The sequence below is a fragment of the Ursus maritimus genome, unplaced genomic scaffold, assembly GCF_017311325.1.
Source record: "Ursus maritimus isolate PB19 unplaced genomic scaffold, ASM1731132v1 scaffold_5, whole genome shotgun sequence".
Lineage (NCBI taxonomy): Eukaryota > Metazoa > Chordata > Mammalia > Carnivora > Ursidae > Ursus > Ursus maritimus.
This window is the reverse complement of record NW_024426663.1, coordinates 89,059,871-89,076,415: the sequence shown is the minus strand read 5'-3', so window position 1 is coordinate 89,076,415 and position 16,545 is coordinate 89,059,871. Positions and strand designations below refer to the sequence as shown.

General features: G+C 63.4%; 1 protein-coding gene across 1 annotated transcript in view; it reads right to left on the bottom strand.

Annotated features, from left to right (window-relative positions):
- Window positions 1-15,772, bottom strand: part of WNT9A (Wnt family member 9A) — a 29,558-nt gene extending 13,786 nt beyond the window's left edge. Inside the window, exons 1-2 of the mRNA XM_040622758.1 lie at window positions 15,667-15,772; window positions 210-466 (exon numbers count right to left, since the gene is read on the bottom strand). Coding sequence (XP_040478692.1) covers window positions 210-466; window positions 15,667-15,761 — 352 coding nt within the window. The 5' untranslated portion in view covers window positions 15,762-15,772. The remainder of the gene's footprint in view (window positions 1-209; window positions 467-15,666) is intronic.
- Between the last annotated feature and the right edge of the window lie 773 nt (window positions 15,773-16,545).

The following is a 16,545-nucleotide window of genomic DNA, read 5'->3' as shown; positions in this document are numbered from 1 at the left end:
AGGTGGATGGGGTTAGAAGAAGGGATGGGTCAGGATGGAAGGGCGGGTCAAGTGGAGAAGGAGCCACGAGGGAGCGAGGGAGCGGGGCAGGCGGAAAGTCAAGCCCCGCATGCCCCCACCCCACCCCCCCAGATACCCTGGGACCCAGCCAGGGGCACACAGCCGGCCGGCCTGGAGGTCCTGCCCGGGCGCTCCTCTCGCGCGCTCACCTCGCTTGAGCAGGCTGGCCCGGTAACGGCCCTCCAAAGTGCAGTTCCAGCGCTCGAACCGGAACTGGTACTGGCACTCCAGAGCGCTCATGCTGACCGCCTCCACCAGCGTCTCGGCCACGCCTGGGTCCCGGCGGCACATGCGTCTCTGCTTGCGCTCCAGCTTCAGCCGGTCACAGGCCTTGTAGTGTGCCTGGGCGGCGGCCTCCGGCTCCAGGGTCAGCGGGAGGATGGTCAGGGGCTCGCTGCCCGTAAGGCTGGGTACAGAGAGGCTAGGGTGAGGGCCGCCCCAGAGGCAAGCGCCGCCACACACACACACACACATACACACACACGGAGGACAGCCCAGCACAGAGTGTGCACCAAGGGCGCAGACGGTTTGGGGCAGGGAGCGGTGCAGGAGCCCAGGCCAAAAGGGGACCACATCCGACATACCCACCTGCTCCTCTCCCTGCTTACCCAGATGGAAGCCCCAGGACCCCCACCCTCTGCGGACCCCAGCTGGGGTGGCCCAGCCGCACCATGGCCCAGAAGCCTCTTGGAGAGGATCCCAGCTCCTTGCTCTCCTTGCAGCCTGTTCTGATGGCCTTGCAGGTCCCAGTGGGGTCTCCCAGAGCTCCTGGGCCACTGACCACCTCCCAGCGGAACGCAGGCGGGCTCCTGGTTCTCATGAAGCCCCACCTCTGTCACCTGAGCCAGTACCTGCTCTCAGGCTCCTCCAAGCCCCATTTCGTGGGCTCCATCCAGGGACCGACTGTTCCTGACCTCCCGTCTGCTCTCTGCTCTTTCCCACAGGTCTCAGTGTCCCCACACAGGTGACACCACATCTGGGCTCCAGGCACACCCATGCCCAGCCTCGGCCAGATCCTTAGCCCTCAGGCGGGAGAGGTGTCCAGCTAGACACCGGTGGGACTCAGATCCTCCCACATGAGCATCACAGGAAACAAGCCTCCCCACCCCGGGCAGCCAACCCAGAGAAGCCAGGGGTGCCAGGCATCCCCAGACACTTAACCCCACACATTGCCCCATCCCTCCTCCTGCTGTCCCTCCAAAGCCCCCTCAAGGGCATGGTGGCCATGGCGCGGGCTCCTGGCAGCTTTCTACAGGGCGAGAGATTCAGGCAGGGGTTCCTTGAACCCCACCCTCTACCAGACCCCAGCAACAACACAGCAGGCCAGGCTCCCTGGGCACCACCTGGGCTCCTGGCTTTCGAAGCTCCTCCCTTCTGGGCTGGGCCTGGGGTGCAGAGGGGAGCAGGCAGGCAGGCGGGAGAGAGGCATTCCTGCACACACGCCGAGGAGGGTGAAGCCTCGAAGGCAGACCTGAGGCCAGTGATGGACACCGAGGGGAAAGAAGCAAGGCCTCCCACCCTTTTCACACTCGGATGCAGTGTGTACCCTGAGAAGACCCACCCCAGGCTTTGGCCCTACTCCAAGCCAGCCCGGGCCAGTGAGCTCTGAGGAGTTGAGCAGAGAGCTGCAGGGGAGAGGGGCTCCAACTGGCCCTGAAGACAAGGGTACTGCAGAACCCACGGCGGGTTCCCACGCGCCGGAGTCCTACAGACACTGCAGAGCACGTGCCTGGGGACACTCTGAGCCGGGAGGGACAGCTGCTGCACTGTGACCGGCATGGGTATGGGCTGAAGGAGAAGCCCCAAAGGTCCCCACCCACAGACAGGCCCCATGTGGGCAGCAAGGCCTTTGGGGAGAAGGTACCTGTGAGCTTGGAGCTAGAACACTGTGCTGGAAAGTGACCTGCACCCCCAGTTCCCATGCCAGGGTCCTGGCTTCACGCCCAAGGCTACAGGGATGCGGCCGGGGTTGATGCTGGGCAGCATTGTATGCTTTCATCCTCATGCCAGAGCTCAGACAGCCCCAAGCACAAGGACAGCTGGTGAGCCGGGCCAGGGGCAGGCAGGGGCCCAGGACCCGCACCGGAGGCTGCAAGAGCTGCTCTCCCCACACAAAGGCAGCTCACACGGTGGAGACTCGTCCCCAGACAGGAATGTGAACAGCTGTGCCCGGAACTGCGTGCCCCCGCGTATCAGCAGAGCTGTAGCCTACAACCTGCACGTCCCCCAGACTGGATTCTCCGAGATCAGCTGAGCTCCAGGCTGGTGCCAACACATTCCTGCATCCAGAAGGACCAAGTACAGCAAGGCCGCCCAGGAGTACCTGGGACTGTGCTGGTGAGGACAGTGCTGGGTGTGGACAAGGCGGGGGGTCGACGGTGAGCAAGCCCGCCCCCCAGCTCACCTAGAGCTGCTGGGGTGCCTGGGTCCACACGCCGCCCACGGGAGCTGAGAGCAGGGCTCCACACACACACGCCCACGGTCAGCCTGCGTCCACACTGAGGCCGGCCTCTGCCCCAGGCCCCCTTAAGTACTAGGGTATGCTCACTCAAGCAGGCGTGCACGAGCAGGCTTTCCCTACGGATCGATAATAAAAGGAAGGGGCTGCAAGTGCGCACGGGGTACACGCACACGGCTCAGGGGAGGGGAACACGCCTGTAAAAACTTTGTGAGAGTCTCCGCCCCTCTCAGAAACACGAAATCCAGCCGTCCTGGTGTTAGTTTTCACTCCTCAGATGAGCACAAAACAGGGTTGTCTTGGACACAGGAAAGAGATACTCCTCCATGGCTGCTATTCTGGACCAAACATCTCTAAAGCTACCCACCAACACTCTTCCCACAATTACAGGCTGCAGACGTACAAACTCACATCGCTCACACAGAGCCCGACGCCCGGTGACCCGAGATCCCCGGAAGCATGAGGCCCGGGCCTGGCCGAACACACGGGTCCATCATTCCGGCTGTGCCAAGGAGCCTGCAGACATGGGTCAGCCCAAAACAGAGGAGGCCTGGGGCAGAAGCAGCACCCTCCTGTCCCTGTGGCCTGTGAGCTTGTCACACGTGCATGGGACAACGGGTGGCCTATTCAAAACAGCAGTGCTCCACATACAGCCGCTCGGCCGTGCACGCCAGCCTGCAGCGGCCAGCCTCTAACCACGGGCCCACGTCTGGGGCCTGCACCTTCCAGCCCAGAGAATGCCTCAGGCCAGCCGCCCATCCCACACCAGCGCACCTGCCACCAGGCTCGATGCAGCTGCTGCCCCCCCCACCAGGCGTCTGGCCCAGGGCAGGCGGGTGGACAGGCGCGTGGGCAGCACGCGGAGGAGTTGAGCCTGGGCAGGCTGCCCACAGGGAGCAACCCCTCAGCGGGCAGGCAGCAGGAGCCACCCCGTCCCCGCCCCACCCGGCTGCCCTTGGCCAGTGCTTGGCCAGGAAGACGTCTCGAGGTCTAAGAGGCAGCCCAGAGCTTTGTGACGGGTATTTTCAAAAGACAGAGTGATGCACGGGGAAGCAGGCAGCAGGGCTGGGGAACACAGCCCTCACTCAAGGAACAGCCTCGCACTGGGAGCTCCTGAGTCCCTTCCTGCCAAGGTCAGAGGGGACAGCACTTCAATCCCCATGGTGACCACGTGGGCACAAGCCTTCGCCAGACAGCGTGGGGGCTCTCCTCAGTGTCTCCCCATAAACTGAAGCTCTTTCCTGTGCAACTTTCTTCTGTATGTGCCTCTTCTATCCCATTTTGGAAACCTGCCTCTACTGTCACATCATGAACACTTTCTCCTAAACGCTGGGACGCTCGCGCTCCATCCATTGGTGCCACGTCAACATGCCAGGCTGGGCAGGGCCAGTGTCCCTCCCACAGGGCCCCGAGGGCCCCATCTCCACGCTGCCCTGCGATGTCACCGCAGCCTCACGGCAGCTCATCCTGGGCTCTGCCCTGGGCCGGTGGTCAGTGGCCTGGTGTGTTGCTGGGGCCCGTCCTGTGGGCACGTGCTGGCTGTGCGTTTCCACGGGAGGTCTGAGAACCCGCCCAAGGCTCTCACACCGGCCGCAGGCTTGCTGGCGAGCCAGAGTGAGTCTCTGCCGGGAAGTCCCTCCTGCCACCCTCGGGGGTCTTCGGGGAGATTCCCCACCTGAGGTCTGCCCCATGCTGGTGAGTCCCAGATTCCAGGAGTGATGATGTGCCACCCACAGAAGTGCAACTGACTGGATGTCAGCTGGCCTTGGGCGCACTCGCCGTGCTCCGCGATTCACCTCCGATGGATTTCAGTGCGGTCTGCCCGGTCTGCCGGGACACAAGGCTGTTCTCTTCCTCCTGCTATCCCAGGCGATCCTGCTTGCCTTCCTGACACAGCAAGGGCTTTGAGCACCATGGTGCAGAGCCTGCCAGCTGCCCTCAGGGCCCAGCGCCCCCACCCTGGCTCCGAAGCTGCCCACTGGCACAGAGCCATCCGGTGAGCTTGCGGGCAGGTAGGCCCTGAGTGCGAGAGAACCGTGGGCAGCACTGCCAGGAAGCAGGGACCCTCCTCCCAGCTCACCCCCTCCACATGCCCAGACGCACGTCTCTGCCGCCCGACCCGGCCTGCGAGTGATGCGGACACCCTGCAGGCCTGCGGAGTGCCAGAGGCCAGAGCCGGGGAACGTGCCCTGCAGCCAGAGCCCGATTGTTATAGGACGGACACATTCCCATCCGCCTGAGGCTCTGTGAGGACAGCAGGCATCGGGAGGGTTCAGACGAGGGTGGCAGTGGGCATCCCTGTCTGACTCCTGGGCTTGAAGGGGAAGCTCTGGCCGTTCCACCAAGAGGCACAAGGTTTGCAGGCTGTCTGCTGGGCACCCCACAGCCGTTCCCCTCTGTTTTTCGTTTGCTATGAGCTTTTCAAAACTCACCAACAGACGTAGACGTGGAAGGTCAGAGATGTGGTCCCTGCCTCTGCTGGCACAGGATTCTTCCACTTTAATCTGCTAAGACAAGGAGCTGCACTCCCTGGTTCTCCTGAGGCGAGGCGCCGCGTGCCCCAGCAGGAGGGGCTTGGCCTCTCTCTGGGCCGCTAGCTATAACCCCAGGATGCCGCGTCTAGGCCTTTCACATCTGCGTTTGCAATTTTCTCTTCCGTGCTCATCCTGCTGGGTGTCGGTGCCTTCAAGAGAATTCATTTTTTAAATTTCCTGGAAGATGGGTCAGATTAGAATCACATCTTCTTAACTGTGTGGCAGAACTTGCCATGAAGCCACGCAGTCTGACCTTTTCTGGATGAAAAGATCTCCCTTCTGATCCAACTACTTTTCTTTTTTTTTTTCTTTTTCCTTCTCTCTTCCAAACAACTTTACTGAGATAAAATTCACATGCCGTAAAATCACCCATTTAAGGTCTACAATTCAGGGTTTTGCAGTATATTCTCAGACATGTGCAAACACGGCCACAGTCGATTTTACAGAATTTCAGGGTCTCAAACAGAAACGCACTCCTGTGGCCCCCAGCGCCCCCCAGTCCCCCAGCCCCTGGCCACCACGAATCCACTTTGTCTCTGTGGGTGTGCCTGTCCTGGACATTCGCACGAAGGGAACCACACGGCACGTGGCCTTTGGTGCGGGCACTCTCGCCCCAAGAGCACCTGTGCTGCTCTGCGCGGGGGCTTCTCTGCCTTGCATTTACACACGACCCCAGCGCCCGGACACACTGGGTGCTGGTCAGCTAGTGCTCGAGCCCTGCCCTGGGGGCGTGCACATGCCTCTGTGCACACAGGTCTGCAGTGCCCACAGGCACTTGCCACGGACCAGAAGCACCCGGGCGGGGGCCGTCGGGTTGTTCTCTGCACCGGCCACACCATTTGCGTACCCAGTGACCTGTTCCTCCGCTTACCACACACTCTCATCATTTCTCCGTCTTGGTCTGTTTCTGTTACTCTTCTGGTTTTCTGCATTTCCTCAGAATCTGCGGCCTTGTCGGCACCGAAGTGTCCACATCCCCTGCTTCTGCCTGCAGAACCCGCAGTGATTTCCTGGTAGCGGGACCGCTCTGAGCCCCTCCACCGCAGCCGGCCGGTCAGGTCATCCCACACACGGATCCCTTCCTCTCTAATGCATAGGTGTTGTTTCGTTGTTTCTACTTTCTTCCTTCTGCTTTCTCCAGGTTTAGTTTACTGTTCTTTTCCTCAAATCTGTGACCGACGCTTGCCGAACGCTTCCAGGCTTCTCTCCACTTCTCAAATATGCATTTCAGCTCCTACCGCACCTGTGTCAGAATCAGATCACCGTGCAGAGCCTGAGTCACAGCCTGGGTCACTGTGCAGACCCTGGGTCACAGCTCAGGTTACCATGCAGAGACTGGGTCACAGCTTGGAGACTGTGTTCAGCCACAGTCACAGCTCAGGTCACCGTGCAGACCCTGGGTCACAGCCCGGGTCACCGTGCAGAGCCTGGGTCACAGCTCAGGTTACCATGCAGAGCCTGGGTCACAGCCTGGGTCACTGTGCAGAGCCTGGGTCACAGCTCAGGTCACCATGCAGAGCCTGAGTCACAGCCTGGGTCACTGTGCAGAGCCTGGATCATGGTGCATCTTTCTCTGTCTCTTCTCTGGTTTTGCTCTCTCCCTTACGGTCCACTGAGTTGGTGTGTTCTCTCTCCATCCTCTTGCATTCTCTACGCTGACATCTGGTCTGTGTGTCTCCCAGAGCCAGTGATCAGACCAAAGACCCTGCTACAAGCACGATGTGCTCAGCCTTACAGCTGGGGCACGTCCTCCACTGTCTGTCGGCCCCGCCCGCTGTTTCTGGCCCTCTGGTCCTGCCTCGTTGCAGGTTATTTCTTGGGATCCCATCTCTGCCCGGCAGTGCCCAGTACCGTCATGGCTGCCTCACAGGGACACGTGTCTGTAGCTCACCTACGTGAGGACACAACCCTGCGGACTCCCCGAATTGCATGCCCTTGTGCATTGTAGTCCCACTGTTAGGACCCGACAAGAAGCTGGTCAGCACCCAGTTACCCGCTCCTGGACAGTGTCCCTCAGAGCGGCTTGCAGCTTGTACCTGTCGGGTAGCCGTCCCCGGCACGTTCCCGGCCGGCCACTCTGCAGCCTGTGGCCAGGCTGACTCGCCCTGAAAGGTCATCTGCGCTTGTTTTCCCAGACTCCACTCTTACGGTTCTTTGTTTGGGGCATTTTGTGGTTCCAGGTCCTTATGTTCTCGTATGATTTCTGTGTTTTCTGCTTAGACTCCTCAGGGCCTCCCCAATCCTATAGGTAATGCTGAGAATTTCAGAAAATCTCGGCCGTTCTCTTCAGATGGGACCCCTGTCCGCCAGTCCCTGAGTCCAGCCTCTGGCCTCCATGGAGGCATGGGGTCTCCACCACGGGCCACCCTCGGGATAACTTCTTCCGCCCCATCTTCCAACTTCCCTAATTCTCTTCAGCTACTTCTATGTGCTGAGGCCCACAGAAGCATCTCCACGCACGCCCGCCAGCTACCCCTGACCTGTGCTGGTCACTGAGTGCAAGAGGCAGAAGACAAAAGTCCCCAAATTTACACCCTCTGGAAGCCTGAAATGCACCCTGTTTGGCATAAGGACCATTGTGCATGTAGTTAAGGTAAGGAGCTTGAGGCACGGCCACCCTGGACCAGTTCTGTGCTGCGGAGGGCCCATCCTCCTGACCGGCCTGCAACGGCTGGGAGGAGACCCCACCCCAGTTCCACCGGGAGTGAAAAGAACCCAGGACAGGCACGGCCAAGTGGAGGCGCCTGTCTCCCTCCACGGGCCAGGCCTGAGACTGTCACACTTGGTGGCCTGGGGAGGGGGCCACCCCTCTGAGCACCTAGCATGTCAGACGTGCTCCCAAACCTGCCCCCAAGGGCAGCTAGATGGTTGGACGGGGGCTGCTGCCAAGGGGCCGGGGATGTCCTTGTCCTCAGGCAGGAGCCTGGGAGCCACGGGGACCCGGATGGCCTGGTCCCCAGAGCTCTTGCTCCTTCCCGCTCTGCAGTGGGGGCAGATTCCAACAGCCCTTCCTCCTGCCAACAGGCCTGGCCACCCCAAGGGCCACCCTGCCCACAAACCCAGCTCCCTGGGCTGGGCGGAGGGAGAAGAGGCTGGAGTTCCAGAAGCCACAGCACCCTGCCAAGGAAACCTCAGCCCCACCAGACGGCATTTAATTTCTGTGTGAATCAAATTCAAAACAAATTCCAATGCTGAGAAACTGGTTCTGAGATTAACCCTCCATCCTCCCAAGGCCTGCTGCCTAACTGAGTCCTGTCCGGGTCTCCCTGCCAAGCACACAGGACGTGGGGACGCAGACACCACCGGAGCCTGGGCGCTCCCTGAAGGCTCCACTGTCATCTGCTGTCCAGACGTGCCAAGGAGGAGGCAGGGGCCATGGGCCACGGGCCACAGTGAGCAGGGTGGGAGGGTGGCCCCACGCTGACGATGGGCTGAGCACCCCTGTGTCTACGACAGCTGTCCCCTCCGTCAGCTGTGAGAGCTGCAGGGCCCCGACATTCCAGGGCACCCCCTCCCGGCTCCCTCACGGATAGGCTGTGTCCATGCAGACATAGTAAGCCTGCACAGTAGACGCTTCAGGGAGCTCTTGGCTCAGGCTGGGCCAGCCTGGGGGTCAGCCGGCGGACACAGGACTCAGCCACGCCTGGCAAACTCCACCGCACAAGTCCTGGTGTCCGTGAGCCCAACCCCAGGGCAAGCAAACTCCTGGGACTCCAGGCCCTGAAGGCTGCTGGCCAACCGGCCTCTTTCAGGAGCAGGGGTGGCAGGCCGTGGGCACCCAGGTGGGCTGAATAGGACCCCAGATTCACGGACAGCCGAGAGGAGAGGACGGGGAGCTGTGGCTCCTGGAGGAAGGGGAGCAGCCGGGCTGCCTCTGTGCCCCCACCAGCATGGCCCCAGGGCTCACAGACAGTGCGAGTCACAGTGAGCTGTCACAAGGAGGAACAGGCAGGACGTGGGGCCAGTGGGCGCTGGGGAAGCCGCCAGGAGTGTCACCTCCATGACCACCCCAGGATAGATGGGGACACTGGGACAGACACCGGGACAGCCCCGATGGACGTCCCGTCCCGCAGGGGCCTGCGGCAGCTGCTGTGGCTCCCTCTGTCCGGGAGGGAGCCGGCTCTGACGTGCTCTGGTCTGGGAGCCCCTGGCAGCCTCTCGTCCTGGGCCAGACCACTTCCCTGGCCGCGTCTACCTCAGGTATCGCTAAGAAAAACAAACGCAGCTTGAGGCTTGCCTTTTTCCATTCCCTCGTCCGGCTGCCGGTCTCGAGGAGCAGGGCCTGCCAGCTGGGCGGCCGGGTTTCCTCCTGCGGCCAGAGGCTCCAGGCCAGCCAGGAACCGCACTGGGAGGGGCAGGGGAGGACGGCGGGCCGGGCCCACGGGTCACGGAGCCGGGCGACCGTCACGCCACCCAGGTCGGCGCTGCCCTCCTGTGGAGGCCCCTGCACGGCTCACAGGCCCCCACCTCCTCTGTGTACACCAGGGGGTGCTCCAAGTCCTCCATCCATACCCCTGCCCTGGGGGCTCCAGAGGGGCCCTCTGCCCCCCAGCACAGGGCCCACAAAGCCCCCGTCTGACAGGCCGAGTCTGGGGTCCGCAGCACCTCGGCCCACTGTCCGCACGCCGGGGAAGTCAGGGCCAGCGGTGGGCAGGGAGCTGGCCAGCCTGGGGAAGGAGCCCCTCGGACCCCGCACTGGGCTCCTGAGTGCAGAGTGAGGGAGCAGAGGACCAATGGGATCCCCCACGCACCTCGGACCTCCCAGCCCAGGGCAGCTTGGAGGGAGCTCTGGGCTCGCGGGAGGGAGGCTGCAGGTAGGCTGAGGCTGGCTTCCTGGAGGAGGTGACAGCCGAGGTCGACCCTGGAGCAGGGGGAGGCCGACAGTCCTGTTCCACAGCCTCCAGAGGCACGCTTGCAAGCAGGAGCCTGGCCTCGCCCACTCCCCACACAACTGTGCCTCCCCAGAAACCCCTGTCGGCCCGCCGAGCCAGAGCGTGCCCTGCAGGGGCGCCCGCACTGCCCACCAGGACAATACACAAAGGGAGCCCATGCCCCTCCAGGATTAAGGGGGCCGGGTGCTGGCCCTGCTGACAGGTGTCATTTTTCTGCAGCCAGGAAAACCAACCCAGGCCCCTTATCAGCTCATCGCGCCTCCCGAGTCCAGGTCCCACAGCCCCTGGCGAGGAATCATGTGCGTGCATTCTTTTCCAGAAGAAAATCTCCCCACACACTTCTCCTATTGTCCTCAACAGGGGCGGGCCCCCTGGGGCAGGCAGTGGGCGGCACTCTGGACCAGGGCCACCCTGGGAGCCCGGGCAGGGTCCCACCAGTGCCCTCGGCTCTGGAGTTGGGCCCTGGCCACAGTGGCGAGGACGGGGGCGAGATTAGGCCAGCTGTCCCCCCGTCCAGACGGCCGCCGGCTGTGGTAGGACATCTGCTCCCACAGCTGAGGGGGGCCAGGTGGCCGTGGCTTCCTCCTCACCTCAGGCTCCCCATGAGGCCTCGGGAGGCCCCCAGCCCAGAGGCCTGGTCTGGGCTGAGCGTCAGCACCTGCCTCTCCTGGCCTCTGTGCTGGGGAGGCGGTGGGGGGGCTCAGAGCCCGCAGAGCAGACTGGCTGGGAGGAGAGGAAGGAAGGATAGACTGTGGACAGCAGAGATCCAGGGGCGCATCCCCACCCTTGCCCACCTGCCTCCCCATGCCTGCCCCAGCTCCAGGGGTCCAGGCCCCTCCATGCTCTCCCTCCCTGGAACTCCCTCCCCACCTCACATTCCCCGCTTGCTCACCGCTCTGTGGTCTCACCCACAGGGCCACTCTCCCTGCTGGCCACTCGGCTACCCCAGATGCTGCAGAGAAGGCCCCTCAACTGGACCGTCCCTCTCCCTCAGGTCCCACTGCAGGCCCACGCTCTCTGGAGCCTCTGGAGCTCTCCATGGCCTCCCCACCAAATGCTGGGCCTGAGGCCTCGCAGGGCTGCTCCCGGCACGTCTGTCTCAAGGTGGGTCTCTGTGGACAGCATCAGCCCAGACTGCCGCTTACTCAGCTCACGGCTCCACCACCCCAGGTCCCCCACCAGGGGATCACCAGAGACACCTCCCCATCTGCCAGCCCCTCCCCAGCCCCAGAGAGGCTGACTTCCCCCACTGGTGGGCCTGAGCCCCCAGCCCACCATAGGCGTACCATGCCAGGGCTCCCTCCTCCTGCCCTGGAGCCCTTCCCTCTTCTACCTCCTCCAGGGACCAGCTGGGCCCCCCCTCCTCTTGGCAGCCAGCAGACACATGGCCACACAGGACCCCAGGCTCACACAGAGGGCACCCCCACACCCTGTCACTGACCCCACATGCACAGCCACCCCCACCATGACAGCAGTGTCTGAGGGCAGGGCCAGGGAATCCTCCTGTGCAAGTCCCCAGAACCCCTGACCAGGCCCTGAGACCAGGCCCCAGCAAACAGACCTGCACCACACAGTCATGCTGGGGGCCAAGCAGGAGCACGGCCCACTGTGAAGGCCCCCGCAAGTAGCCTCTGCATGCATGAGTGAGAGACCGCCTGCTGGCTCACAGTTCAGCTTGTCCTCTGTCCAAGAAGAGGTCCACATATATAAAGAGCTCTTACAAATCAACAAGAAAGACCCACAACCCAGCCAAGAGCTTGCGGGCAAAGAAACTGAGTAGAGATTTGTCCAAAGAAGACATACAGATGATCAAGAGGCCCACGGAAGAGGCCCAACCTCACTAGTCCTCAGGGAAGTGCAAATCAAACCATGATGAGATGCCACCTCACACCGCCTAGGATGGCTAGAATAAAAAGCAAAACAAAACCAAAAACCAGAAACAACTGGAACTGGCAACTATGTGGAGAAGCTGGCCCACTTCTGCATGGCTGGTGGGAGCGTAAAATGGCACAGCCAACCTGGTGCACACGCTCCTCAAAAATAGAAACACGGTTACCGCAGGATCCAGAAACTCCACCTCTAGGGGTGACTGAGCAGAACTGCAAACACAGGAAAACTTGTACACCAATGCTCACCGCAGCGCGACGAGAGCCACTCGTGGAACCCACCCAGGTGTCCGTCAACAGATGCACGGAAGGAAAGGACGATCCTGTGTCCACACAAGCAAATATCAATTGGTCACAGAGGGAGTGATGCACAGATTCATGCTACGACGTGGATGAGTCTTGAAAACCTTGCGTGTGCGGAAATGAGCCAGACGCAAAGGCCACATGCCGTGTGATTCCACTTATGTAAAATGTCCAGAACAGGCAAATCCACAGAGACAGAAAGTGGATCAGTGGTTGCCAGAGGCCGGGGGTGGGGAGACAGGATATGAGGTTTCTGGGGTGATGGAACACTCTGGTATTAGATAGTGGTGCTGGCCACACCGCCTTGTAGATGTACCACAAACCCCTGAGCTGCACGCTCTAACAGGGTGAGTTTATGGGATAGCGGTTCTATTTCAATCACAGAAGGAACGTGGGCCCTACATGGCCCCATTCCCAGTGGCCCAGAGCACCTTAGCTGCCTTTCAGATGGGCTCTGAGTGCCCCCAGGCACTGGCGTCTGGACTGGCTGGGGAGCCCTCGGGTACCACGCCTGCGGCAGCCTCCCCCAGACAGACCTCCGGACAGACCTGCTTCCCCAAGCCAGCCTGCGAAGATTTCCCACAGAATGTGGGGTGCTGGGACCAACCCCAAGAAAGGGCCTCAGGGCCCATGACAGTGTCTCCTAGTTCTCTGAAGACGACCCACGTTGGAAGCCTGAGGCCTCCGCTCCCGTGGCAGCCCCTGGAGGCAAGTCTAGTGGCCGCCCTGGGGGCCTCTGCTGGGGCTGGCTTGGCCCAAGTGGGATCTCTAAGAAAGAGGCATTGTGGTACCCACTCTGCTGGACCCGGCCCCTGGCTCCATGCTTGGGGGGCAGCAGGGCGCCTCACCCTGGGTTTAGGGGCAACCCTTCCTGAACAGATTTTCAGCATACACAGAACACCCCTCAGCTCCATCTTCTCCCCTCGAACAACAGACGCAGGGCCAGGCTCAGGCAAAGCTTTTAGCCCACCCAGGTCCACGGGGCATGGGGAGGTAGGTGTCTGGGTCTGTTTCCCAAACTCACCAGGAGACCTCAGGCCAGCCCCTTTCTGCTGGGAGCCAGGCACCCCCCTCCTTCCAGGAGGGCATCAGGCCAAGCTATCTAGGCCCCTGGAGAACCAGATGGAAATGCCACCTGCTAACCACACCGCCAAGAAGCCGGGCCAGGCCATGGAAGAAGAGGGAAGAGCCCCTTCCCCGTGGTCAGCCAGCAGCCTGGAGGGTCTTGCCTAGTGGCCAGAGGCTGAGAGGGCAACAGGAGCAGGGCGGGTTGGGTTGCAGCCTCGGGGCGTCTCTGGGTTTCTGCGCTGTAACTGGAGCTGCTCTGCCTGCCTGCGAGCCTCCGTGCCAGGCAGAGCTTTCGGAGAGGGGGAAGGGAGAAGGAGGGCCTGAATCCCAGCTCCTTCCTCCTGCTCCTTCTGCGCTCCACCTTGGGAGGGAAGCCCCCGGGCCCAGCCCTGCCCCGCCCACCGTGGGCCATCTCCTGTCACTTTGCTGAGCCAGGAGAAAGGGCCCCAGACCAGAAGGGCTGGACCTCCACACACAGACCAGTTCAGAGCACATCTTGCCCCCTCCTCTCCTTCTGGGTCTGGCTCCACTTTGGGAATCACCTCCCAAGGAGCTTGCCGGGTAAGGACCCCTCCAGCACCGGGTCCCTACCCTCCTCTGCCTGTCCATCTGGCACCAGGTCTGCCCCCACTCCAGGACCTCTGTCCATCACGTAGAACCCAGCTCTCCTGCCTGGTGCCAGGGGTGGCAGGGACCCCAGCAGAGCCAGCTGTCCCTGGGGCAGCACGTCTGCCTCCTATGCTTCCCACGGGACAGACTTTGGGGCCAAAGTGCTGGGCAAGAGAGCTGGCCAGAGGGGTCACAGGCGCATCAAGCCCTCCCTGCGTTCCACCCACATGCCCACTGGCTAAATGGCAGAGCTCAGCAACTTCCCCAGAGATGCAAAGTCCCGATGTTGCTGGGGGGGGGGGGGTGGGAGCCAGGACCCAGGACCCCCACCTCCCTTCTGTGGGCTGGCAGCAGGGAGACTCGCAGAGCAGACAAAGCCCAGGGTGTGTCTGAAGCCTGGTGAGCAGACCCGACGCTGGGCCGGCAGAGCGGGAAGGCACAGCTGGCTGACAGGCTGCCGTGACTCACCGTGGACCTGCGGCCAGACGGCCATCCTCTGACCCTCCCTCTGCCCGCCAGGGCGAGGCGAAGGCTGCACAGATGGCGAACAGGGGCGTGCCAGCCTCCGCACAGCCCAGGCCCCAGGCAGGGCCGGGCCCATAGCCGGAGCCAGGAGAGGTCTGCCGGGTGGGGTCTCCAGGGTAAGGAGACACGGAGCTGACCCTGGAAGACGACCCAGGAGAAAGGAACAGAAGGAGAAAGGGGGGAAAGAAAAACACAAAGGGAAAGTTTCCCATGAAAATATTTTATTTTCTTTGAGAACAGGATACACCTGCAGGGCTCCTCGCCCAGTGGCCTCTCCCCGCCCTGGTGGTGGCACATTTCTGGACCAACGGGGCCCTCTGCCGGCCAGCCGCCGCGCGACGGTGCCCGAGCCCGGGAACAGGTGACGGGCAGAGGGCGGCGGCCAGGAGCAGCCACGGGGCGCCCAGGGCAGGGGCCAGGGCACGAGGGTGGGCCGCGGCTCCAGGGGCGGTGCCTGGGCGGCAGAAGCCGAGGCTGAGGGGCCCAGAGGGCTGTTCGCGCCGTGCCACCCCGGACCTCAGGGTGCCCATCTGCGTGGCACATCGAGGGAGGGTCCCCAAAGGTCTCTGGGCTGGACATCCCAGATTTGGGAGACAGGGACGAGGAAGGGCAGGAAAGAACGGCGGAGAGCGACGCGCCGAAACCACGCAAACTGCTACTAAGGAGAAGCGCGCTGGGCAGCGACCAGTGCGTGAGACAGCGTGGGGGGGGGGCGCCTTCGCGGGCCCGAGCCGGGCCCTGCGCAGCGGGCCGGGTCCCACAGAAGCGCTCTCACGGGCCGGGACTCGAGCGGGCGTATGAAGCAAAGCACAAGAAAAATAAATTCCTCCAGCTTGGAGGGTTTTTTTTTTTTCCTTTGGGGCTCAGTGCAAGGAACATCTGGATTTTGTACGTATTTTTTTGTTGTTGTTAAATTAACTTCTCGAGGAGAGAAAGGAGGGGGAAGCTGCAAGGGGGGTGGGTGGGTAGGGGCCAGGGGAGGCTCCAGCCGTTCTGCCAGAACTCGGCGGCCTAACAGAGCGCCAGAACCAGGCTAGGTCCCCGAGCTCCAGGGAGCCCCACGCACGGGCGCGTCGGAGAGACGACGAGTCCGGGATCACGGAGGACCACGGCCCCGTGCCAGCCCGTCGGGTATGCCAGCCCCTCTCCCCACGCAGCGCCGCGAGGACACTGACCCGCGGACGGAGCGACGCGCACGCCGCAAACAGCGCCCGGCAACCCGTTGGCCCGCGCCAGCCGGCTCGGGCCCGCGCACCTGGGCCGCCCGCCCCGCGTCCCGTCCCCGCGCCGCCCGCCCGCCCGCCTGCCCGCCGGGCCGCCGAGGCACCTACCCGAAGTAGGCGGCCGAGGGGCGCAGCGCGGCGAGCAGCAGCGTCAGCGCGAAGGCCGCGGCCAGCCAGCGCGCCAGCAGGGGCCCATCCAGCATCTTGCCGCGCCTCGGCGGCTGACCATCGCGCTCCCGGCCCCGCGCAGGGCGCCCCGCGGCCGCCGCCCTCTTATAGCGCCCGGAGCGCCGGGCCGGGGGCGGGGCGCCGGCCAGCTGGGCCCGGCCCGCCCGCGCCCAAGGAGGGGTCACGCCGGCGCCGGGGGCGGGCCGAAACCCGAGCCGAGCGCACCGCCCCGCCGCGCCGCCGCCCGGCCCCTCGGGTGTCGGGGCGCGCCCCGCGCGTGGAGGCGGGGCGCGTGGGGGGCGGGAGAAGTGGGGAGCAGGTGGGGGGGTCAGGGGCATGGCTGGGGCGGAGCGTTGGCTCTGGGCCGAGGAGGCAGTGGTGGGAGGGACGCGGGGCGGCCACGGGGGCGGGGATGGAGGCGGGCTGGGGGCGCGCGGAGGGCTGGGGCGGGGCCGGGGCGGAGCGTTGGCTCTGAGCTGCCTGCCGGATTGGGGGGACCAAGGGCGGTCGCGGGGGCGGGGTCAGAGGCGCGTGGGGCCCGGGGGCGGGGTAGGGGCGGAGCTCGAGGCCGGGACGCGCGGAGGTGGGCCCTGGAGCACCCAGGGTCAGCCCTGAGCCGAAGCGCGCGCGCCCGCTTCCCTGGGAGTTAGCATGGTAAGGGAGACCGGGCAACAGGTGATGCCCGAGCTCTTTCCGGAGCCAGATCGCTCGGGAAGCGGGGCCGGAGGGACGCTGCTCGCTGGGAATGAGGCGACCTGGCCGGCGGAGGGCAAAGTCTGAGTCGCTTAACCTTTTGGGACCTCTGTCTTCCCATCCTTA